General features: G+C 43.8%; 1 protein-coding gene across 4 annotated transcripts; it reads right to left on the bottom strand.

The window, feature by feature from the left end:
* si:dkey-24p1.1 (B-cell receptor CD22) lies at positions 1-25774 on the bottom strand. Of its 4 annotated transcripts, XM_045703763.1 has the most exons (17): positions 25631-25774; positions 21891-21970; positions 12249-12644; positions 11836-12117; positions 11210-11470; positions 10741-11004; positions 8743-9036; positions 8098-8409; positions 7697-7966; positions 7055-7321; positions 6417-6498; positions 6189-6261; positions 5788-5957; positions 5433-5490; positions 1997-2100; positions 1136-1214; positions 1-421 (listed from the first exon to the last, which is right to left on the bottom strand). In XM_045703763.1, exons 1-17 carry the CDS (start codon positions 25768-25770, stop codon positions 170-172), a joined length of 3384 nt encoding a protein of 1127 aa, XP_045559719.1. In that variant the 5' UTR covers positions 25771-25774; the 3' UTR covers positions 1-169. The 4 variants fall into 4 exon arrangements, with proteins under 4 accessions (XP_045559719.1, XP_045559720.1, XP_045559721.1 ...); XM_045703764.1 differs by lacking the exon at positions 21891-21970 and having other exon boundaries at positions 25631-25690; XM_045703765.1 differs by lacking the exons at positions 11836-12117; positions 12249-12644; positions 21891-21970; positions 25631-25774 and adding an exon at positions 11752-11770 and having other exon boundaries at positions 2-421.

The raw sequence follows: 25774 nt of genomic DNA, 5'->3' as shown, positions 1-25774 counted from the left end.
CATAATTTTGATGTCTTCACTATTATTCTAAAATGTAGAAAATAGTAAAAATAAATAATAACCCTTAAATGAGTAGGTGTGTCCAAACTTTTGACTGGTACTGTAGGTGTGATACAAATATTTACAAACAAACCTTAATACTTTTTTTGACTATGAATGAAACTTCCTCTTATATTTTAACATCAGAGTACTGGGTTGTGTAGTCTTCTTCATCTGAGCTGCTGCTGTGGCCTGCCCTGCGGTGGCGAGGGTCAGAACTACAGACTGTCTGGTGTCCTGGCTTTGCTCTGAACGTGACCTCAGAGTAGCTGATATCCATGTCATCCTCACTGCTCCCTGTCTCCGTCTCCATGTTTGGCTCGATGGTGGGCTTCGAAGCACACACTTCCTTAATGTTCTCGTAGTCATTGCACTTATTAGTCTGAATATAGAAAGAGATTCATACAAATGAAGCAGCTGGAATGTTGCTATTTTGTAAATCTGGAGCATATTAATTGTCTTGGGCAGCCATATTTTTTTCAAAATTATTCTTATCAAATATCTTAAAGCTGTACGGGTTCATTTGCCTTTTCCAAACTATCAAGTGCTAACATCAAGGTCCAGTAAAACACATTAAGTAATTTCCCCATTTTCTTTGCGGTTGTGATACCCCTTCTGCTACTGCTTGGACTGTCTGTACAAACGTCCTTCTAAACGTCCTCTTGCTTTTTTCTACTACACATTTTCTATGATGTAAGATGCACCACAAATAGAATTACATAATTTACAGGATCTCTGTGTACTCTTACCTCAATATCCTGTTTAAGTAACAGTGGAGTATTGGTTTGTTAGTAGATTTGCAACAAAGTGATTATGACAAGTCACTTCAAAGTTTCCATTCGCAATGTTCAGTTGAACTTTATATTAAGTTCAACGGATACCATGTGGTTACCTGGTTACAGAGTAACTATACAAATAATTGAATTGAAGCAGAATTTGACTAGCTTCCTTTAAATTCCCTCATTATTATATGCAGGCCTATCTTAGCTGCAGTTACAGTGTTAAGCTGAATAATGACATTCTGGTGATCATAAGGGCCAATGTGTGATGTTGCCCATTGTTTTGGTTTACACATTTGTTATTACGGTTGACTGACCTTTTCCTTCAGCTTTGGCTTGCCAACCTTAGCATAGACGTCATCCTCTCTCGCTTGGTCTCTAGGAACCAAGCTACCCCTGGAAGACAGGTTGTGTCAATGTATGCGTTTGACTCATGTTTATTGTCTCATCAGGTTATTTCCCTACGTACGTTTTGGTCAACTACTACAGTCATTTTCACATTAGTGGTTTCAATACATTACTACATTATGGTAGGATAATATCAATTTATGATGTATTTGAGGTAATTTGTATGTTTTCCCACATCATATGCATTCACCTAAAATGGACACCGTACTGTAGCTGTCAATGTGAAGTGATTTGCTTTTTATTATTATAATTGTTTGGTACTTTTTACACGTTTTTCGTGATATCCAATTGGTAGTTACAGTCTTGTCCAATTGCGGCAACTACCGTACGGACTCAGGAGAGGCGAAGATTGAGAGCCATGTGTCCTCCAAGCCACACTGCTTCTTGACACACTGCTCGCTTAACCCGGAAGCCAGCCACACTAATGTGTCAGAGGAAACAACATACAGCTGGAGACAGAAATCAGCGGCATGCGCCCAGCAGTTACAAGGAGTCGCTAGAGCATGATGGGACAAGGACATCCCGGCCGGCCAAACCCTGCCCTAACCCGGACAATACTGGGCCAATTGTACGCCACCTCATGGGTCTCACGGTCACAGCCGGCTGCAACACAGCAGATCGAACCCAGGTCTATAGTGACGCCTCTAGCACTGTGATGCAGTGCCTTAGACCGATGCCCTACTTGGAAGACCAATGTGATGGGTTTTAATTTGAACCTATCCTGGTTTCATCTGCCTTCCCCACATTCTCAGAAACATTTTCAATCTTACATCTCCTGGCCCCTGAATTGCATGGAGGCATAGTTGACTTCAGGTTCCTGCATGTGTCCAGTGTGTTCATCTTTGTTTCTGATTGGATGGCTTGGTGAAAGATCCTGAATAAACGAGATGGAATGCATTAAAAAGAATGTCAAGAATTGAAATAGTTAATTCATCCCTTCATTCATAACTGTACAATGTAATACTACTTTTTTTTAATTTAACTAGGCAAGTTAGTTATGAACAAATTCTGATTTACAATGACAGCCTAGGAACAGTGGATTAACTGCTTTGCTCACAGTCAGAACAACAGAATTTTACCTTGTCAGCTCAGGGATTTGATCTAGCAACATTTCGGTTACTGGCCCAACGCTCTAACCACTAGGCTACCTGCCACTACGCTCAGTCATTCTTGACGTACTGAATACAGAATGATTGTAATAGTCATTGATTGAGTGCCTATGCTACCCTCCAGCACCTCGACTTCTTGGCACTGACGGAAACATGGATTACCACAGATAACACTGCTACTCCTACTGCTCTCTCCTCGTCTGCCCACGTGTTCTCGCATACCCCGAGAGCATCTGGCCAGCGGGGTGGTGGCACTGGAATCCTCATCTCTCCCAAGTGGACATTCTCTCGTTCTCCCCTGACCCATCTGTCTATCTCCTCATTTGAATTCCATGCTGTCACAGTTACCAGCCCTTTCAAGCTTAACATCCTTATCATTTATTGCCCTCCAGGTTCCCTTGGAGAGTTCATCAATGAGCTTGACGTCTTGATAAGTTCCTTTCCTGAGGATGGCTCACCTCTCACAGTTCTGGGTGACTTTAACCTCCCCACGTCTACCTTTGACTCATTCCTCTCTGCCTCCTTCTTTCCACTCCTCTCCTCTTTTGACCTCACCCTCTCACCTTCCCCCCCTACTCACAAGGCAGGCAATACGCTTGACCTCATCTTTACTAGATGCTGTTCGTCCACTAATCTCATTGCAACTCCCCTCCAAGTCTCCGACCACTACCTTGTATCCTTTTCCCTCTCGCTCTCATCCAACACTTCTCACTCTGCCCCTACTCGGATGGTATTGCGCCGTCCCAACCTTCGCTCTCTCTCTCCCGCTACTCTCTCCTCTTCCATCCTATCATCTCTTCCCTCTGCTCAAACCTTCTCCAACCTATCCCCTGATTCTGCCTCCTCAACCCTCCTCTCCTCCCTTTCTGCATCCTTTGATTCTCTATGTCCCCTATCCTCCAGGCCGGCTCGGTCCTCCCCTCCTGCTCCGTGGCTCGACGACTCATTGCGAGCTCACAGAACAGGGCTCCGGGCAGCCGAGCGGAAATTGAGGAAAACTCGCCTCCCTGCGGACCTGGCGTCCTTTCACTCCCCTCCTCTCTACATTTTCCTCTTCTGTCTCTGCTGCTAAAGCCACTTTCTACCACTCTAAATTCCAAGCATCTGCCTCTAACCCTAGGAAGCTCTTTGCCACCTTCTCCTCCCTCCTGAATCCTCCTCCCCCTCCCCCCCCTCCCTCTCTGCGGATGACTTCGTCAACCATTTTGAAAAGAAGGTTGACGACATCCGATCCTCGTTTGCTAAGTCAAACGACACCGCTGGTCCTGCTCACACTGCCCTACCCTGTGCTTTGACCTCTTTCTCCCCTCTCTCTCCAGATGAAATCTCGCGTCTTGTGACGGCCGGCCGCCCAACAACCTGCCCGCTTGACCCTATCCCCTCCTCTCTTCTCCAGACCATTTCCGGAGACCTTCTCCCTTACCTCACCTCGCTCATCAACTCATCCTTGACCGCTGGCTACGTACCTTCCATCTTCAAGAGAGCGAGAGTTGCACCCCTTCTGAAAAAACCTACACTCGATCCCTCCGAAGTCAACAACTACAGACCAGTATCCCTTCTTTCTTTTCTCTCCAAAACTCTTGAACGTGCCGTCCTTGGCCAGCTCTCCTGCTATCTCTCTCAGAATGACCTTCTTGATCCAAATCAGTCAGGTTTCAAGACTGGTCATTCAACTGAGACTGCTCTTCTCTGTGTCACGGAGGCTCTCCGCACTGCTAAAGCTAACTCTCTCTCCTCTGCTCTCATCCTCCTAGACCTATCTGCTGCCTTTGATACGGTGAACCATCAGATCCTCCTCTCCACCCTCTCCGAGTTGGGCATCTCCGGCGCGGCCCACGCTTGGATTGCGTCCTACCTGACAGGTCGCTCCTACCAGGTGGCGTGGCGAGAATCTGTCTCCGCACCACGTGCTCTCACCAATGGTGTCCCCCAGGGCTCTGTTCTAGGCCCTCTCCTATTCTCGCTATACACCAAGTCACTTGGCTCTGTCATATCCTCACATGGTCTCTCCTATCATTGCTATGCAGATGACACACAATTAATCTTCTCCTTTCCCCCTTCTGATAACCAGGTGGCGAATCGCATCTCTGCATGTCTGGCAGACATATCAGTGTGGATGACGGATCACCACCTCAAGCTGAACCTCGGCAAGACGGAGCTGCTCTTCCTCCCGGGGAAGGACTGCCCGTTCCATGATCTCGCCATCACGGTTGACAACTCCATTGTGTCCTCCTCCCGGAGTGCTAAGAACCTTGGCGTGACCCTGGACAACACCCTGTCGTTCTCTACTAACATCAAGGCGGTGACCCGATCCTGTAGGTTCATGCTCTACAACATTTGCAGAGCACGACCCTGCCTCACACAGGAAGCGGCGCAGGTCCTAATCCAGGCACTTGTCATCTCCCGTCTGGATTACTGCAACTCGCTGTTGGCTGGGCTCCCTGCCTGTGCCATTAAACCCCTACAACTCATCCAGAACGCCGCAGCCCGTCTGGTGTTCAACCTTCCCAAGTTCTCTCACGTCACCCCGCTCCTCCGCTCTCTCCACTGGCTTCCTGTTGAAGCTCACATCCGCTACAAGACCATGGTGCTTGCCTACGGAGCTGTGAGGAGAACGGCACCTCCGTACCTTCAGACTCTGATCAGGCCCTACACCCAAACAAGGGCACTGCGTTCATCCTCCTCTGGCCTGCTCGCCTCCCTACGTCTGAGGAAGCACAGTTCCCGCTCAGCCCAGTCAAAACTGTTTGCTGCTCTGGCACCCCAATGGTGGAACAAGCTCCCTCACGACGCCAGGACAGCGGAGTCAATCACCACCTTCCGGAGACACCTGAAACCCCACCTCTTTAAGGAATACCTAGGATAGGATAAAGTAATCCTTCTAACCCCCCCCTTAAAAGATTTAGATGCACTATTGTAAAGTGGTTGTTCCACTGGATATCATAAGGTGAATCCACCAATTTGTAAGTCGCTCTTTTACATAAATGACTTAAATGTAAATGTAAATGTAAACTGTAGAGTTACAGTATATACAGCATATAAAGGCCTCTTTGTTCCATATTTCACCCCTTCAACAACATTGTTCGATTTCTCTCACCTGCTTTCCACCTGGTGCCTTCAGAACACTGTATGCAGTGTATATGTCAGAGGTCGACCTTTAAAGAAAAAACAAACAAATTGAATCACTCTGCCAAGACTGACAAGTAGACACAGGTCCATATCTTCCTTTAGATGTTCAAACTGAGAACAGAAAGTAGTGGTGATCCACAGTAACTAGTATAATGGAATCCCATTGTGAGTGAGGGAGGCCTGCTAAATTGAGTCATTGAGTCTCGCGTATGTCTGCCCATCCAGACGTGTGTGTCTCTGTGTGTGCATGCAAACGTGGGTGCTTATGTGTGTTTGTCTACAGTGTGATCTTGTCTGTGTGAGACCATGCCTGATGCTCTTACGTGCTGTCTGGACACAACATCCTGCTGGGATGGGGATGGTGCGGTTGGGGCAGAGGCTCTGGGTGGTACGGGCTGTCTGGCCACAGCTGATCTCTGTTCCTCCCCGGGGGGTCTGATGCCGCTGCACCCCCTTCGCTCACCAGGTTCTCACTTGTGCCATTACGCCAGTGCTGACGGTGACACACACAAGCATAGGGGCACACACAGACACACACACACACACACACACACACACACACACACACACACACACACACACACACACACACACACACACACACACACACACACACACACACACACACACACACACACACACACAATTAACTAGGGATTTTCACAAAATGAACTACAGAATAAATAGAAGAGAATAATGCAGTATTTGTGAAATGCAACAGTACCAGAAAACCAAAGTGAACACAATGAGGCAGTTTATTTGCTGTCCCCTGCTGGATCGATTTGATCCTCTTGTGTCTGAAAAACGCAAAACAAAAAGTGGATATTTCACACAAACAGTGTTGTGGTGACTTTCCAGTCATTGCTAACTGTAGTCAATACGTATGGTTAAGAAATATATGTATTTTACAAATAAGAGGAGTGAAGTGAGTAAGTGTTGACAGAGGACTCACCTGTAGACCAGAAAGATGAGTAAAAGAACAAGCGGAACACAGCAGAAAGGAAGGACGAGAGAGAGGACATGGAAGACACTTCCTGTGGTGAGAGAAGAGAGGGAGGAGTAACGATAAAGAGAAATGGGTCAATATTGGACCATTCAGACATTCTGGCTACAGTCTTTGACATTTTGTGTGGAGCTGTGACTTCAAATGCCAATGCCACCTATGTGTTGTTACATACTGTCTTACTTACTGTATGCATACAATACATTTTGCATCTTGAAGAATGGTTTTTAAGGCCTGTATCATCATTGACTCATACATTTAGGTAGCATATCAGGGGGAGAATGAAATATGCAACACTCTTAGAAAGAAAGGTGGTATCTAGAACCTTAAAGGGTTCTTCGGCTGTCTCCCTTTTCTACAGAGGGTTCTACCTGGAACCAAAAAGGGTTCTATCTGGAACCAAAAAGGGGTAATCTTATGGGGATAGCCAAAAACCTCTTTTGGAACCCTTTTTTTCTAAGAGTGTAGGCATCAGATGAATATCAAAAGTGAGATAGAAATACTGAGGTAAAAATGTTAGTCAGAATAAGTCACACTTCTGTACTCTATTGATTTTCCAAAGTGGCTGTCAGTCACTATGCACTCACGGTTGAGAAACAGCTTGACTCTTCCAGATTCTTTTCCCCCCATGTTATTGGTGGCGACACAGTAGTACGTCCCGGGCTTGTCCGGGTGGACAGTGATGTTCTGGTGATTGATGATGAAATGCTCCCTTTCCTCGACCAGCCTGTACCACTTGTAGCTGTTGACAGGCGGGTAACTGTGACTGTGGCAGGTCAGTGCCACAGGGCTCCCCCCATCACTCTGCCACCTATTGGTCATGTTGTGAATGACCTCTGTGAGCTTTGGAGCATCTGTGATGGAAGATAATGGAAGAAAACGATTCTTATACATTTGAATAGAAATATGCATTTGCATTTTCCTTGTGTTGAATTGTCTTTAGTTATAGTATTAGAAGAATATAAGTTCAAGCTCTACACAAATTACCACTTAAGTCTTTATTCCAGAAATGTATAGAGGACCTTAACCCATTTGAAAGGATGACTCTGATCCCAAATGTAGATCTGAGAGGATTGCAGTACGCAGTATGGTTAATCTCCCTCCATATTGCCCTCTAATAGGCCAGGTGGAATTATCACCTTATTAATATCTATTAATTCCTCTCAGATCTACATAGGGTGTATATCCTATGGGTAGTTTTCATAAAGCAGTGACAGATATGTACTCACACTTGACTTTAACGTCAACCTGTTGGGATTCCCCAGTTCCTAAGGGGTTCTGGGCAGTGCATCTGTACAGTCCACTATGGGATGGGGTTGTGGACATCACCGTCAACTTCTGGACCAGCCCCACTATCCTGGTCTCTCCTGCGCTGATCTGGATCCAGGTGTAGTTGGTGGCATGGGGGTTGGAACGAGCCGTGCAGTTAAGAACCAGCTGGCTGTTTTCAGTCAGGACCATGTCAGGGTGAGCAGAGGCCATCACATTTTTGGGGCTGTCTGTAGGTGTCATAGCAGAGAAAGCATCATGGAACATGTTTATCTTGGAAATCAAATATGTTTGGCTATTTCATCATCATAATAATAGAAGGATGATGACGGTGATGATGGTGACGATGCATTGTACTCACATGTAATCTCCAGCTCCTCCTCTGTGCTGCTACTCCCCTCAGAGTTCTGGGCTCTACAGGTGTAAACCCCTCCTTGCAGGAATGTAACATTAAAAGAACCCCAGACAACATTGGTAGAATGTTGGAGGAACCCAATAACTGGTTGAGGCTGCATTTGAAGAAGGGAGCTAGACATAGGTGAGACAGAGGGACGGGGAGTCCATGTCAGAGTGAGCTGAGAGTCTGGGAAACTCTGCACGGTGCAGTTGATACTAACCGGGTGTCCCTCCTGGGCCGTACGCACCATAGAAAGCACTGGTTTGGTTGGGCCATCTGTGGAGAGGAGGAGAGCTTTGAAAAAAACACCTATTCAAATTGTTCATTGTTCCTATTCAAATGTTTGTCAGAGAGGACTGTAGATACAACACACACATTTCAAATATGAACACAAACACAAACATAGAGGCTGCCATGTATAAAACGTCATCAGGAATAAGCTAACCAAAATATCTTCTATGACATCTATTAATCTATTAGCTGTTCTTTTTGAGAGGGGAAATGGGTTCAGCAGTGCTCAGATACCGAGTAAGAGGAGGCTATGATATGAGATCTGGATGCATTTATACAATAAGAACAGCTTTTACAGCTGTGATGAATAATACTCACATAGAACACTGAAGCATGACGTGTTGCTGTTCTGTCCCGTGCCGATTTCATTGGTGGCCCTACACATGTAACACCCCTCGTCTGTTACGCCCACCCTAACCCAGAGTAGGGTCTGTGGGTGGCCTGTGAGGGAGCTTAGTCTATGTGGTAATACTCCATTGTGGCGGTACCAGGTGTAGACACTGGGGGCAGGATGGGCATCAGCCATACACCTGAGACTTAGCTCAGAGCCTGCCTTCACCTGGTTGTTGTGGGAACCTCCGCGTTGGATGATCTGAGTGTATCTTGGAACATCTGCAAAAGATAACAGATACAATATATATATTGTATGTATATATATATATAGTATCAATCAAAAGTTTGGACACACCTACTCATTCAAGGGGTTTTCTTTATTTTTTACTATTTTCTATGAACTAACACATATGGAATCATGTAGTAACCAAAAAAGTATTAAACAAATCAAAATATATTTTAGATTCTTCAAAGTAGCCACCCTTTGCCTAGATGACAGCTTGTACACTCTTGGCATTCTCTCAACCAGCTTCACCTGGTTGAAAGTCTTGAAGGACTTCCCACGTATGGGCTCCCGAGTGGTGCTGTGGTCTAAGGCACTGCATCTCAGTGCTAGAGGCGTCACTACAGACCCTGGTTCGATTCCAGGCTGTATCATAACCGGCTGTGACTGGTAGTCCTATATGGTGGCGCACAATTGGCCGAGCGTCGTTAAGGTTTTCCCGGGGTAGGCCGTCATTGTAAATAAGAACTTGTCCTTAACTTTCTTGCCTAGCTAAAATAAAAATATCCTGTTCACTTGTTGGCTGCTTTTCTTGCGGTCCAACTCATCCCAAACCATCTCAATTGGGTTGAGGTTTGGTGATTGTGGAGGCCAGGTCATTTGATACAGCACTCCATCACTCTCCTTCTTGGTCAAATAGCCCTTACACAGGTGTGTTGGGTCATTGTCTTGTTGAAAAACAAACAATAGTCCCACGAAGCGCAAACCAGATGGGATGCCGTATCGCTGCAGAATTCTGTGCTAGCCATGCTGGTTAAGTGTGCCTTGAATTCTAAATAAATCACCTACAGTGTCACCAGCAAAGCACCCCCAAACCGTCACACCTCCTACTCCATGCTTCATGGTGGGAATCACAGACCAAAGGACAAATTTCCACCAGTCAAATGTCCATTGCTCGTGTTTCTTGGCCAAAGCAAATCTCTTCTTATTATTGGTGTCCTTTAGTAGTGGTTTCTATGCTGCAATTCACCGATGAAGGCCTGATTCACGCAGTCTCCTCTGAACAGTTGATGCTGAGATGTACTTGAACTCTGTGAAGCATTTATTTGGGCTGCAAACTGAAGTGCAGTTAACTCTAATGAACTTATCCTCTGCAGCAGAGGTAACTTCCTTTCCTGTGGCGGTCTTCATGAGAGCCAGTTTCATCATAACGCTTGACGGTATTTGCGACTGCACTTTAAGAAACTTTCAAGGTTCTTGAAACGTTCCGGATTGACTGATCTTCATGTCCTGAAGTAATAATGGACAGTCATTTCTCTTTGCTTATTTGAACTGTTCTTGCCATAATATGGACTTGGTCTTTTACCAAATAGGGCTATCTTGCCAAGAGTGAGCAAAGCTGTCATCAAGGCAAAGGGTGGCAACTTTAAAGAATCTCAAATATAAAATATATTTTGATTTGTTTAACACTTTTGTGGTTATTACATGATTCCATGTGTCATTTCATAGTTTTGATGTCTTCACTATTATTCTACAATGTATAAAAGAGTAAAAATAAAGAAAAACCTTTGAATAAGTAGGTGTGTCCAAACTTTTGACTGGTACTGTATATTAATTTATTCAGCGCAGTGTATATTATTGAGTAGTTCCTGATATTGATATTGGATGGATGTAAGAATTTGACATTCAGCATACATTTTAATTGATAATTGTTGTTCCCTGTACAGTGTTTGAACATGCTAAAATGGGAAAAGACGTACAGGAAACCGTTATCTGATGTGTTGATGACCTTCTACTGCCAACATAATTCCTCGCCTCACAGAAGTAATGACCTTTGTCCTCTGGCCGTACACTGCTGAAGGTATACTCCTTTAAAGTATTGGTTATTTTTTTGTTGTCTTTGAACCAAGACCATGAATGCACTTCAGGGTTGCTTTTCGACACCATGCAAGTTAATTTGATTTGATCTCCTTCTTTGATTGTAGAGCGTTTATCTGTTTCAATGTACACTCTGACAGGAGCATCTGAAAGAGAGAGTATTCCAATTGAATAAAAACTGTGTAGGCTGCCTTCATTGTTTATGTATTAAAAATTCAATTCCACAATGTATATAAGCATGGATGTGAGACAGAGACTACCTAAAACATTATTTAAATGAATTCTTCCTTGATTGCATTTCCCTATGATACAAAATGTATATCTGGACTACACAAATAGGGAATATCTCACATTTAACATTTATTGTAACAACGTTTGAGTCGTGGGTCCCATGTTGGTTTACAGCTTCGCAGTAGTAATTCCCGCTGTGTGTAGATGTGATAGATCGGATCAACAATTCTGTTCCACTGAATTCGGTCTTTCGACTGTCTTTAAACCAGGAGTAGGTAGCATTGGGGTGTCCTCTGCTGGAACAAGTGAGGGTGACAGGCTGTCTTTCCTTTACATTTGACAAATCTAAATCTACAACAGCCTTCGTCTCCTTCGGGGCATCTTTTAAAGAGAAGACAAAAAAGTCAAGTGATCATAGAAATTGCTCAATTCTGAAAACAAGAAGCAAAAAACATCAAATCAAATTAGTAGGATAATTTCTTTGTAATAAAAAATGGTTAAAAGAAAAATAATGCAATGGTCACGATAAGGCCAATCAAGCGGTTTTCTCTATCTGTGTCGCTGAAGCGTTACAGATTGTGGGATATACATTTAATCCCGATTTCAGACGACATATGCAGCGTTTACCATGAATGCAGTCTCTGCTAAGACGGGAACATTACCTTTAAGTTTCAATCACGCTGTAACGCTGAACTTCCGCGATACGGTAAACACAGTTTAAACTAGAAAGTCAGTAATGAACTCACATTCAACCGTCAGCTTGATGCTCTTGCTCATACACTGGTCTTTGGTCCCCTGTGGTTGACAGGAGAGCACCCTCCCATCATCCTGCCAGCTAGCATTAAAGTTGACCGCAATGCTTGTACGGTTACCCTCGTAGGTGTGAACAGGCATTACGGTCTGACCAAGCCCTGTGAACTCTGGGTGTGACCCACATGCCCGTGACGTGAAGCATCGAATAGTCACAGGCTCAGACTCTTTAACTGTTGACGTGTTCAACTTCTCAACTCTAACCCGGCACGGATCATCTACAGTGGCAAGACATCAGACAGAGACAGAACACCATATTTTACATTACAACACTGTCAATCGAATAGCTGTGAATATTTGGATTATTATTGGAAATTGATATCCAGATGTATCTGTAAGGTGAACTTGCCTTCAACTGTAAGACTCAGACCTGGTTCAGACATCCATTTGTCAGTCTCTCCTATATATCTGAATTTGTAGATCCCACTGTCAGTCTTTTCCAGGTTGTTGATGAGTAGACTGCAGTCGCTTTGTGTGGCCCGTCCAAAATTCACAGAACCAATGTACTTTACTCTGTCTGCAAATTCAGGGGCAGGGGTTTGGGCCTTCATGTTACTGTTTACAATTGTGCCAGTGAAATTCTTCGTGTTGTCATTCCACTTTGCATTTTTCATCCAAAACCATTGACCTTGTTCATGTTTCATCAAGCTGGTAAGAGTGCATTTGATTGTAATGCAGGAACCCTCCTTTGCGGCCAAGTGCTCTCCAGTTATTTTTAAGGCTATTTGAAGATTGCAAAAAGAAACTAGGATGGACAGAGGAAAGTAAGATTAGAATAGTACAGTTTTTTTGTATGCAATTTTCACAAGTATATGGTACATTTTCACAACACTTAGTACAAAACTCAGGACAGATTTATCAAAAAGGCAGTTCAAACCTCTAAGCACATTTTCAATAGACTAAGTACAACACACAAAATCGTACAGTCACTTTTTCACCAAACTTAATCAGTGTTTCATCTAGAAAAACATGTTTCACATGTTCATAGAGAGTAATTGCTTTTCACAATGCAATGCGCACATTCATTTTGATATGATTGTCTTCTAATTTTTTCAAATACATTTCACGATTACTTAATCCGACTGCTCTTAATTTATAATCACTTAACCGTTTGGTAAACCTATAGATTTTAAATTGGTCGGTCTAGGACAGATTTTGAGAACTACATAATGAAAATGTATGTTTGTAATGTATTAACATATAAAGTATGATACTTTCATGTACTATTATGATGATGACTATTTTGATTATATTCACAGTAAGTAAAACAATATCAGATATTGACAAGATAAGAGATGTACTGTCACACCCTGATCTGTTTCACCTGTCCTCGTTATTGTCTCTACCCCCTCCAGGTGTCGCTTGTTTTCCCCAGTGTATTTAATCTTGTGTTTCCTGTCTCTCTGTGCCAGTGTATTTATCCCTGTGTTTCCTGTCTCTCTGTGCTAGTTCATCTTGTATGTTCCAAATCCACCAGTGGTTTTCCTGTACTCCTGCCTTTGCTATTCTCTTTTTTTCTAGTCCTCCCGGTTTTGACCCTTGCCTGTTCTGGAAGCTGTTAGCTCAGAGGCTGCCTGCCACCTCTGAAAAACCCCAATCACCCAGTAATTTTTCCCCTCTCTGTGGTGAGTTGGTACATCCTATCCTGGCTCCCTGAGAACCCTGCTTACCTCCTCCAGAGCGATATTCGGGGAATCCTGGTGCCTGCCGGGGTTCTTTCTCAGTGCTTGCTTATTTTTGAGCTACAGCCATCTTCGTTTCCTTCAGACCAATCGAAGATAGCGTATATCATTACACTAATGTCGGGAAGGGTGCTCTCCTGGGCTACGGCAGTTTGGGAGCAACAATCTGCCATTTGTGGTCATCTGGAGGAATTTAAAGCAGAGGTGAGAAAGGTATTTGAGTCTCCGGTATCTGGGAGAAAGGCGGCCAGTGAACTGCTTGACTTACGTCAAAACTCCCGTAGTGTGGCAGACTATGCGGTTGATTTTCACACGTTGGCCGCCGAGAGTGCCTGGAATCCGGAGTCTCTTTTCGATACTTTTCTGCACGGATTATCTGAGGATGTCAAGGATGCGCTAGCTGCTCGGGAATTACCGGTGGACCTCGACTCCCTTATTGCTCTAACCATCAAAATCGATGGACGCCTAATGGAACGTAGGAGTGAGAGGAGGTCTGGTCTCGGGCACACTAGTGCACCCGCTATGGCTCGTTCACCTTTGAGGGAATCTATGAAGTTTCCGAAGGCAGCTTTTCCGAGAGGATTTGAAGCCACCTGAGCCTCCCGTAAATCTACGATGGGTGAGTTGGATACTCCTGAGCCTATGCAGTTGGGAAGAGCTAGGTTATCAGTTGGGGAACACTCACGGAGGATGAACAGTAATTGTTGTCTGTACTGTGGAGGGGCAGGACACTTTATAGCTACCTGCCCTATTAGGAAACCCTTGTCTCGAGTGGGTACCAGTGCTATGGTGAATCAGACTGGGAGTTCCCTAATTCCCATCACCTGCACACCCTTTTTTGTGCTGTGGGGAGACCAATCCAAGTCTCTCTGAGTGGTCATTGACTCTGGGGCTGATGAATGTCTTATGGATACCACGATAGCTTCGGAGCTTGGTATTCCCTCTCAGCCTCTCTCTGTGCCCATGGATCGGCCGCTCTATAGGGGAAGTCACCCATAGTACTGTGCCCGTTCAATGACGGGTTTCTGGTAACCACAGTGAGACCGTACAGTTCCTCCTCATTACATCTCCCCATGTTCCAGTCGTTTTGGTATTTTCCTGGCTACAAAAACACAATCCTGTGATTGACTGGACCACAAGCTCCATCCTGGGTTGGAGCCTATTTTGCCATTCCCACTGCCTTCAAGCAGCACAGCCTTCCCCAAGTCGTCTTCCTCAGGACGTTAGCAAGACTGTGGATGTCTCTGCTGTTCCCACTGAGTACCATGACCTCCTGGAGGTCTTCAGTAAGGCACGTGCTACTTCCCTTCCCCCGCACCATCCTTATAACTGTGCTATTGACCTTCTCACAGGCATTACACCACCTCAGGGTCTGTTGTATTCTCTGTCCGGACCAGAGACCAAAGCTATGGAGGAGTACATAGAGGAGTCTCTGGCCACTGGGGCCGTCCGTCCGTCTGCGTCTCCTGCCGGTGCAGGGTTTTTCTTTGTGGAGAAGAAGGACAAGAACCTGCGTCCGTGCATTGACTACCGGGGACTTAACGACATTACTGTCAAGAATCGTTACCCCCTACCTCTCCTCGGAGTTTGAACCTCCCCAGGGGGCCACCATATTTTCCAAGTTGGACCTTCTAAATACCTACCACCTGGATCAGATACGCGAGGGGGATGAGTGGAAGACAGCCTTCAACACAGCCAGTGGACATTTTGAGTACCAGGTCATGCCATTTGGACTCACCAACGCCCCTGCTGTCTTCCAGGCTTTGGTCAATGATGTGCTTCGGGACATGCAAAACCGGTTTGTGTTCATGTACCTTGATGACATCCTGTTTTTTCCCCGATCTGCACAAGAACATGTTCTTCATGTCAGACAGGTCCTTCAGCGCCTCCTGGAGAACCAACTGTTCGTGAAAGCCGAGAAGTGTGCATTTTACCGCTCTACAATCACCTGACTGGGATATGTCATTGCTGAGAACAATGTTCAGATGGATCCTGGAAAGGTGAAAGCACAGGGGGATTGGCCTCAACCAACATCCTGGGTGCAGTTGCAACGATTTCTTGGATTTACAAACTCCTACCGCCATTTCATTCGGGGTTACAGCACCCTGGCGGCCCCCCTCTCAACACTCGTCTCTCCCAAGGTACCGTTCAAATGGTCTCCAGCTGTCGGCAAAGCCTTTGTGGACCTGAAGCATTGGTTCACAACAGCACCCATCCTCATCCATCCGGACCCCTCGCATCAATTTGTGGTGGAAGTGGATGCTTCGGATGTTGGATCCCAGCGATCTGCCCAGGACCAGAAGCTTAATCCCTGTGCCGTCCTGTCCCATCGTCTCAATCCTGCTGAAAGGAACTATGATGTTGGCAACCCGAGAACTCCTGGCAGTGAAGATGGCGTTGGAAGAGTGGAGGCACTGGCTGGAAGGAGCAGAGCAGCCATTCCTGGTCTGGACCAACCATAAAAACCTGGAATATCTTTGTCACTGGGCTCCCTCCGTCTGATGGCAACACTGTCATTCTGATGGTAGGTGACCAGTTTTCCAAGGCTGCCCATTTCATCCCTCTCCCCAAACTACCTTCTGCCAAGGAGACAGCCCAGCTTATGGTGCAGCATGTCTCCTGGATCCATGGACTCCCGGTAGACATGGTCTCCGATCGGGGTCCTCAGTTCTCGTCTCAGTTCTGGGTCGTCGGCCAGCCTGTCATCCGGATTCCATCCCCAAACTAATGGTCAATCGGAGAAAGCCAATCAAGACCTGGAGACCACCTTAAGGTGCCTGGTCTCAACCAACTCCACTACCTGGAGCAGCCAACTGGTCTGGATGGAGTATGCCCGGAACACTCTTCCCAGTTCTTCCACGGGACTCTCCACCAGACTCTCTTTTGAGTGCTCCATGAGGTATCAGCCTCCACTCCTCCCTGAACAAGAGCAGGAGGTCAGCGTACCTCGGCCCAGATGTTTGTCCGCCGCTGTCGATGTACCTGGAGAAGAGCCAGAGCGGCTAAAAGTGGACCGTTGCCGAACCCCAGCTCCTCACTACCGCATTGGGCAGAGGGTATGGCTGTCCACACGGGACCTCAAAATGTCCCCTCGTTTCATTGGTCCTTTTCCCATCTCCAGAGTCCTGAGTACCACTGCTGTCTGTCTTGTGTTACCCGTACCCTCCGTATTCACCCTAACTTCCATGTGTCTAAGATTTGTCTTCTGAGTTGTGACAAGGTAGGGTTGGTATACAGAAGATAACCCTATTTGGTAAAAGACCAAGTCCATATTATGGCAAGAACAGCTCAAATAAGCAAAGAGAAATGACAGTCCATCATTACTTTAAGACATGAAGGTCAGTCAATCCGGAACACTTGAAAGTTTCTTCAAGTGTAGTCACAAAAACCAGCAAGAGCTATGATGAAACTGGCTCTCATGAGGACGGCCACAGGAAAGGAAGACCAAGAGTTACCTCTGCTGCTGAGGATAAGTATATTAGAGTTACCAGCGTCAGAAATTGCAGCCCAAATAAATGCTTCACAGAGTTCAAGTAACAGATGCATCTCAACATCAACTGTTCAGTGGAGAATGCGTGAATCAGGCCTTCATGGTCAAATCGCTGCAAAGAAACCAATACTAAAGGACAGCAATAAGAAGAGACTTGGGCGAAGATGTCCAAATTTTAGATTTTTGGTTCCAACCGCCGAGTCTTTGTGAGAAGCAGAGTAGGTGAACGGATGATCTCTGCATGTGTGGTTCCCAATGTGAAGCATGGAGGAGGTGGTGTGGTGGTGCTTTGCTGGTGACACTGTCCCTGATTTATTTAGAATTCAAGGCATACTTAACCAGCATTGCTACCACAGCATCCTGCAGCGATACGCCATCGCATCTGGTTTACGTTTAGTGGAACTGTCATTTGTTTTTCAACAGGACAATGACCAAACACACCTTCAGGCTGTGTACTGGCTATTTGACCAAGAAGGAGAGTGACGGAGTGCTGCATCAGATGACCTGGCCTCCACAATCACTCGACCTCAAACCAATTGAGATGGTTTGGGATGAGTTGGACTGCAGAGTGAAGGAAAAGCAGCCAACAACTGTTGGAAAAGCATTCCAGGTGAAGCTGATTGAGAGAATGCCAAGAGTGTGCAAAGAGTGGCTACTTTGAAGAATCTAAAATCTAAAATATATTTTGATTTGTTTAACACGTTTTTGGTTACTACATGATTCCATTTGTGTCATTTCAAAGTTTTGATGTCTTCACTATTATTCTACAATGTAGAAAATAGTAAAAATAAATAAAAACCCTTGAGTGAGTATGTGTGTCCAAACTTTTGACTGGTACTGTGTATATATATATGTGAGTCTACACATTTTCGTATGTGACCCCAGTGAAAATCAAACCCACAACTCAGATGTTGCTAGTGCCGTGCTCTTACTAACTGAGCCGCACACGACCACTACAATACATAAGTACACTACAATACTGTAAAATACCGTATATGATTACAATACAGGTGGAAGGTGTATGATTGCCATCCCTATGAGTGTCACCCTCTTTCAGGCTATGGATGAGGCATGCAATAACATCAGTCCAGAGGGCTTAGATTCGCCATGCCTAAAGGTTTTTCCCCAGGTGCTTGAACAATGAGGACATCTACTGTGATGTTGTTGAGAGCCTATGGCCAAATGATCAAGACAGGCTTGATGAAAACTAGTTCCTGTTATGATTTTAAAGTGTAATTTTATATTAACAATGCATACTTTTTTGCATCAATGATTTGATCACACATGGGATAGAAATTTTGGAAATGGGATTTTCAGTCCATTTTAATGGGTGTGAAAACGTCCTGTAATTTACTGTACCGTAGCGTATTACATTCAAAAGGCAATTTTGAAATACACTACATGACCAAAAGTATGTGGACACCTGCTTGTCGAACATCTCATTACAAAATCATGGGCATTAATATGGAGTTGGTCCCCCCTTTGCTGATATAACAGCCTCCAATCTTCTGGAAAGGCTTTCCACTAGATGTTGGAACAGTACGGCGGGGACTTGCTTCCATTCACCCACAAGAGCATTACTGAGGTCAGACACTGATGTTGGGCGATTAGGCCTGGCTTGCAGTCAGCATTCAAATTCATCCCAAAGGTGTTTAATGGGGTTGAGGTCAGGGCTCTGTGCAGGCCAGTCAAGTTCTTTCACATCGATCTTGACAAACCATTTCCTTATGGACCTTGCTTTGTGCACAGGAAACAGGAAAAGGCCTTCACCAAACAGTTGCCACAATGTTGGAAGCATAGCGCTTCCAACATTGAATGTCATTGTATGCTGTAGCGTTAAGATTTCTCTTCACTGGAACTAAGGGGCCTAACCTGAACCGAAAACTGCCCCAGACCATTATTCCTCCTCCAGCAAACTTTACAGTAGGCACTATGCATTCGGGTAGGTAGTGTTCGCCTGGCATCCGGCAAACTCAGATTCGTCTTTCGGACTGCCAGATGGTGAACCGTAATTCATCACTCCAGAGAATGCATTTCCACTGCTCCAGAGTGCAATGGTGGCGAGCTTTACAGCACTCCAGCCGACGCTTGGCATTGCACATGGTGATCTTAGGCCTGTGTGCGGCTGCTCGCCCATGGAAACCTATTTCATGAAGCTTCCGTCAAACAGGTCTTGTGCTGACATTGCAACTGATGACAGACGATTTTTACTCGCTACGTTCTTCAGCACTCAGCGGACCCATTCTGTGAGCTTGTGTGGCCTACCACTTCGCGGCTGAGCTGTTGTTGCTCCTATACGTTTCCACTTCACAATAACAGCACTTACAGTTGACAGGGCAGCTCTAGCAGAGCAAAAATTTGATGAACTGATTTGTTGGAAAGGTGGCATCCTATAACGATGCCATGTTGAAAGTCACTGTGCTTTTCAGTAAGGCCAGTCTACTGCCAATGGTTGGCTATGGAGGGCTGTGTGCTCGATTTTATAAATGTGGCTGAAATAGTTGAATCCAGTAATTTGAAGGGGTGTCCACATACTTTTGTATATATAGTGTATGTATCTTGCATTTTTTGCTATTGGATTAACTGGTTGTTAAAATAACTAAATTGAGAAGATATCATTATGTTGTGTTTTGGTGATTAAATCAATGTTCCCATGGTATTTCACAGTAAATGTATATTTTGGACCAAAGGCAGTGTGGTGAAAGATATGTCCAAACAAAATGAATGCACAATAAAAGGTTTTGAATATGAGACTTGCTGTGTTACAAGCGTTACCAGTTTGGAGTTTTGTACTAAGAGTTTTGAAAATCCACCTCATACTTCAAAAATAGCACCAAAGCAATTGAAACATTTATAAAATTATATGGAATGTATGGTTTTCAGTACACCTGACAGTAACAGTTACAGTGCATTCGGAAAGTGTAAGAACCAACGCTGGAGATGAGAAGCAGGTACGGAGAGTGAACATTTAATTTTGCACAGACATGGAACTGGACAGAAACAGCGTCAGAACCGGGTAATACAAAGACATACGACAATTAATGCTGAAGTGGGGAACAGAGCTGGGAAACAGACAGATATAGGGGTGGTAATAACACAGGTGATTGAGTCCAAGTGAGTCCAATGAATCTCTGATGCGCGTGGTGAGAGAAGCAGGTGTGCGTAATGATGGTGGCAGGAGTGTGTAGTGCTGGGCAGCCTGGTGCCCTCGAGTGCCAGGGAGGAAGAGCGGGAGCAGGCGTGAAGGAAAGTATTCAGACCCCTTGACTTTTTCCACATTTTGTAACTTTACAGCCTTATTCGAAAATTGATTAAATTAATTGTTTTTCTCATAAATCTACACACAATACCTCATAATGAAAAAGCGAAAACCGTTTTTTAGAAGTGTTTGAAAATGTTTTGAAAATAAAAAACAGAAATACCTTATTTACATAAGTATTCAGACCCTTTGCTATACAACTCGAAATGGAGCTCAGGTGTATCCTGTTTCCATTGATCATCCTTGAGATGTTTCTACAACTTGATTGGAGTCCATCTGTGGAAAATTCTATTGTTGGACATAATTTGGAAAGACACGTATGTCTGTATAAGATCCCACAGTTGACAGTGCATGGGGTCAAAGGAATTGTCCATAGAGCTCTGAGACAGGATTGTGTCAAGGCATAGATCTGGGGAAGGGTACCAAATCATTTATGCAGCATTGAAGGTTCCCAAGAACACATTGGCCTCCATCATTCTTAAATGAAAGAAGTTTGGAACCACCAAGATTCTTACTAGAGCTGGCTGCCCGGCCAAACTGAGCAATCGGGGGAGAAGGGCCTTGGTCAGGGAGGTGACCAAGAACTTCATTGTCACTCGGACAGAGGTACAGAGTTCCTCTGTGGAGATGGGAGAACCTTCCAGAAGGACAACCATCTCTGCAGCACTCCACCAATCAGGCCTTCATGGTAGAGTGGCCAGATGGAAGCCACTCTTCGATAAAAGGCACATGACATTCCGCTTGGAGCTTACCAAAAGGCACCTAAAGGAATCTCAGACCATGAGAAACAAGATTCTCTGGTCTGATGAAACCAAGATTGAACTCTTTGGCCTGAATGCCAAGCATAATGTCTGGAGGAAACCTGGCACGAAGCATGGTGGTGGCAACGTCATGGTGTGGGGATTTTTTTTAGCGGCAGGGACTGTGAGACTAGTCAGGATCCAGGGAAAGATGAACGGAGCAAAGTACAGAGAGATCCTTGATGAAAACCTGCTCCAGAGCGCTCAGGACCTTAGACTGGGGTGAAGGTTCACCTTCCAACAGGACAATAACCCTAAGCACACAGCCAAGAAAATGCAGGAGTGGCTTCGGGACAAGTCTCTGAATGTCCTTGATTGACCCAGCCAGAGCCTGGACTTGAACCCGATCAAACATCCCTGGAGAGACCTGAAAATAGCTGTGCAGCGACGCTCCCCATCCAACCTGACAGACCTCGAGAGGATCTGCAAAGAATGGGAAAAACGTTCCAGATACATGTGTGGCAAGCTTGTAGCATCACACCCAAGAAGACTCAGTACTGACTAAAGGGTCTGAATACTTATGTGAATATAATATTTCAGTTTTTAATTTTTTTTAAATACATTTGCAAAAATTTATAAAAACCGGTTTTTGCTTTGTCATTATGGAGTATTGTCTGTAGATTGAAGAAATAAACAATTTAATTCATTTTAGAATAAGGTTGTAAAGTAACAAAATGTGGAAAAAGTCAAGGGGTCTGAATACTTTCTGAATGCACTGTATATTTCATATGTAACTAAATAAGATAAAATGTTTACCTACCATTCAACAGCATCAGAAGAACTGTCAAGAAATGGAACATTGCAACTGTTCTCTTGAGTATCATGATTATTACTGGATATCTGTATTAGAAACATACTATTAGTGTGTGTGTGTGTGTGTGTGTGTGTATCTGTGTACCCACGTGGGAGTGTGTGTGTGTGAGTGAAAAGCATATCTCAGCTGCATATGCCTCTCTGGTTCACTGGTTAAGTAGACAGTCTGAAATAAACTCTATGCCACACCCATAACACTGCCCTTGATGCTCAAGACATGAGGTGACATTCTTTCAGCTGTTCTTTTGGTTATTCAATTCCATGCTTTTCTTTTTACACCAACAACAGAGACCTATATTGGTAAAAATGTATAATAACTGTATTAAAACACATACTTTATAAATAACGTATTAATGGCTTAAAGTAGAACTGACAGCGTTTTATCTACTTTGCAGATATGAAACAAACAGATCATATCAGTGAAAAATATAAAATCCCCAGTTTATGCTACAAAACCAACTTTATAAGAGGTTTTAAAAATCGGTAATTTTTGAATCAACATTCCATGACGTACACTAAGGCATTGTTGGCAGAATAGATGGAGGCAGTTCATTGCATGATTAATATAATTCACCAATACATTTCTTGGTAGTCCAACAAATATTGCTATCAGGTTGTAAATCACAGCTGGCCCGGTACATTGTTTGCTGCCTCCATTCGGGATGCACTGTTTCAGTTTCAATTTCTCAATATTTTGGGAAAAACTGACGAATGTAACTAAGGCTGGGAATGTCAATACAATCCAACTAGCAAGGGCAGTGATCACAAGTCAGTCATAACGTGGCTACTAGGCTAGCGTATCTATTTATGAAGCGTAATACATGCAATAAAAGGTTGAACGTACGTATCGTTAGGATCGTAATAAAATCCATACGTAAATTGTTAGGATCGTAAGAAAAGCCATGCGTGAAACATGAAACGTAAACGTGAAATTTAATCTGTGAACTTTCAAACACCATGTTGTGATTACTGACTAATATTTTAGGGTTGAACAAATCTTGTGTTGCAATTCTGATGTACCATTTCTGATGTTTATGGGACATATTGGAGTGCCAACAAAAGAAGATCTTCAAAGGTAAGGCATGAATTATATCGTTATTTCTGAGTTTTGTGTCACGCCTGGCGGGATGAATTATGATTGTCTGTGTTTGTTTGATGGGGTGCTATCCTCAGATAATAGCATGGTTTGCTTTCGCCGTAAAGCCTTTTTGAAATCTGACATGGTGGCTGGATTAACAAGAAGTAAAGCTTTAATTTGGTGTATTGCACTTGTGATTGTATGAATGTTAAATATTTCTAATAATTTAATTTGAATTTGGCACTCTGCCATTTCACCGGATGTTGTCAAATTGATCCCGTTAATGGGATTTGAGCCCTAAGAAGTTTTTTTAACTCCATTGTTGGTTAGGGGCTCGTAAGTAAGCATTTCACTTTAAGGTTGTATTCGGCGCATGTGATTAATACAATTTGATTTGATTTGATAAATTTGTTCCCATGTTCTTACCCAAAACTGGGTGCAGCACCTGTTAAACTCTGTAATATCCCCAAAACACAGGGATGACTAGCCGCACGGGATAAGTATTATCAGAGGACCTGGGAGTTTGCTGAAAAACAATAGGTTTTCCGGGCTGGGATAATAATCTTCCTGCCAAATAAAAATGACTGACATGGCAGATTCAGACCGGACTAAAATTACGGATGTGGTGATTTGTGCTGGTGTACATAATTACATTACCTGAGAACCCCCAGTAAAATTTAATCCATCCGTATTGGGCTTTCTACTGCCGATCGCTAAATTATCCTCATGATTCTGATCACACTTCCTCAATTCACATATTATGTCGACACTATACCAAAGATGGCTTTGTATGGTTTAGAAACTTGGTAACCAAGCTCGAGTTATCAGTGTCACCTGTCGCCAGGACTCGTTGAAATATCTTCACTCCTATAAAAAAAAACTCCAGGCTTCCGTCATAACTGCCAATGTATAATTAAGAAAATAATAATTACAGGTGGCAGTTTGGAAAAAACTAATTCAGTCCGAATCGTCCTCTGGAATAACGGGCATTCGGGGGTAATACAGGCATAACCAACGTTCTCTGGTAATATTAGTCCCGTGCGAATAGGGCTACAATATTCTTCCTGGGACTGGGGGTGTATATGGGTTGGGCCATGTCTGGAATGACATATCGTCCCATCAACCTGTCCAAACATGTTGATATACGATTGTATTGTCTTTTTTTTACCAGGGAAGGGGGGAGTGCTTTGTTCCGTTGCCTACCAACACGGTAAACGGTCTACAATGCAGCCTGTGTCATGCACAAACCACCGATTAAAGTCTAATCATGTGGAAATAATTTGACCAATATTGTATTTTCATGTGTGCAAATAAATAAACACATATAAATCAATTATATGGTGATATGTGGTACTGATAACTTTGAATGGTGATTTGTAATCAAACGTTGTAGACCTGCAGGGTGATACGAGACCCTTTCAATGGGGATTTTGGACAGAGATCGAGTGAGCATGTTCACCATAGAAGACATCACTGGGCAGTGTTCTTGGGAGAGCTAAGCAAACAGTCATACTCAGTGCACAACAGCGGGCCAGCGCAGAGCTCACATCCACCCAACAAAATGTAAATGTATGACCCAGTGGCACCGTGGAGAGGGAATGAGGGTCGATTTCTGCTCTTTGTCAATGTCTCCCTCAAATACCTCTGCCTCTGTGCAAAAAGTTCCCATCTGAATGTTTTTTCAGTAGGCCTACAGCAGGCAATATTGTTACCCCACTCTGCAGTCTATTAAACCAGAAAAGGTGAACATGATTTTGTTCCATGCCAGAAACCTTTAGGTATGTTAATATACTGTATAATGAAAAGAAAAATAGGCCGAATGGTTCTTGTTGCACTTTTTATTTGTTCAATTTTCAAAGCCTGTATTCACAGTGTGTTTTATTCGAAATAAATGTAGCCTTTGCCAGAATATTATGTTGTGTGCCTTAAACATATTTTCACTGTATTTATTTGGTTTAATTTCGTACTTATTTTGATTACTTTATTTATTTTGTAGCCTATCTAAATGTGGATTATTCTTTTTATAGGTGACATTTATTTTATGTTCTCGCTTTCGAAAGCGCTGCTCTGAATTCTTATTTAATCCCCTTTGCTCACTTCAAGGATAGTAATAAACACTTCCACAATAATATAAATATCTGTTTAGAAGTTTCACTTGTACAAGTAACGTTTACTGCAAATTTTATTGGCAGTAACCTAGTGTAGGCCTATATTATTGCCTGTTTGGTGGCGGCACACAATTCGTTTTTTCCTAAAGTTTTTGTCAGGTGGAGGCCAGGAACTTAAATTTACACTTCCCATTCGATTATTCTGTCTTGGAATTGTTGGTTCTCTCTCTCTCTCATTATTACCATATCATTGAGACAGAAATATCTAAATGACTGTACATTTTCATATAAGAAATGTATTGGTGACACTTTATAATGACTTTAAAGTGGAACTGACAGCATTTTAGCAACATTCCTGTCTAAATGTGCGCATGAGGTATTTCACATTATCAGCTCATTATGACCGTAAATAAACATGTATCCAGGATACATTTCTCACTTTATAATGGGTAGACATGCGTAAAAGAAATAGCAAACATTCACAAAGTTGTTTCTTCTTACCTCAGAAGGGATTCGCTGTGATGACTGTCTCGTGAAAGATACTGTATCTTCAGCATATCTGTCTTTTCAAAATAAGGATGAGAAACTAAAAGAGGAACCCAATTGTCTGCCAGGCTTTGCATTTGTTTCTGCATGTCCATCCAA

Source organism: Salmo salar, chromosome ssa02 (assembly GCF_905237065.1).
Source record: "Salmo salar chromosome ssa02, Ssal_v3.1, whole genome shotgun sequence".
In the NCBI taxonomy this organism is placed as follows: domain Eukaryota; kingdom Metazoa; phylum Chordata; class Actinopteri; order Salmoniformes; family Salmonidae; genus Salmo; species Salmo salar.
This window is presented reverse-complemented; position numbering and strand designations above follow the sequence as displayed.

Bases quoted from the DNA above. Each gene is read 5' to 3' on its own strand.
- si:dkey-24p1.1 (XM_045703763.1), bottom strand. From the start codon at position 25,770: ATGGACATGCAGAAACAAATGCAAAGCCTGGCAGACAATTGGGTTCCT. The intron at 8,410-8,742 runs GTGAGTATTATT...TCCTCTCCACAG, and splicing joins GTCATGCTTCAGTGTTCTAT to ATGGCCCAACCAAACCAGTG. The intron at 6,262-6,416 runs GTGAGTCCTCTG...TGCGTTTTTCAG, and splicing joins CTCATCTTTCTGGTCTACAG to ACACAAGAGGATCAAATCGA.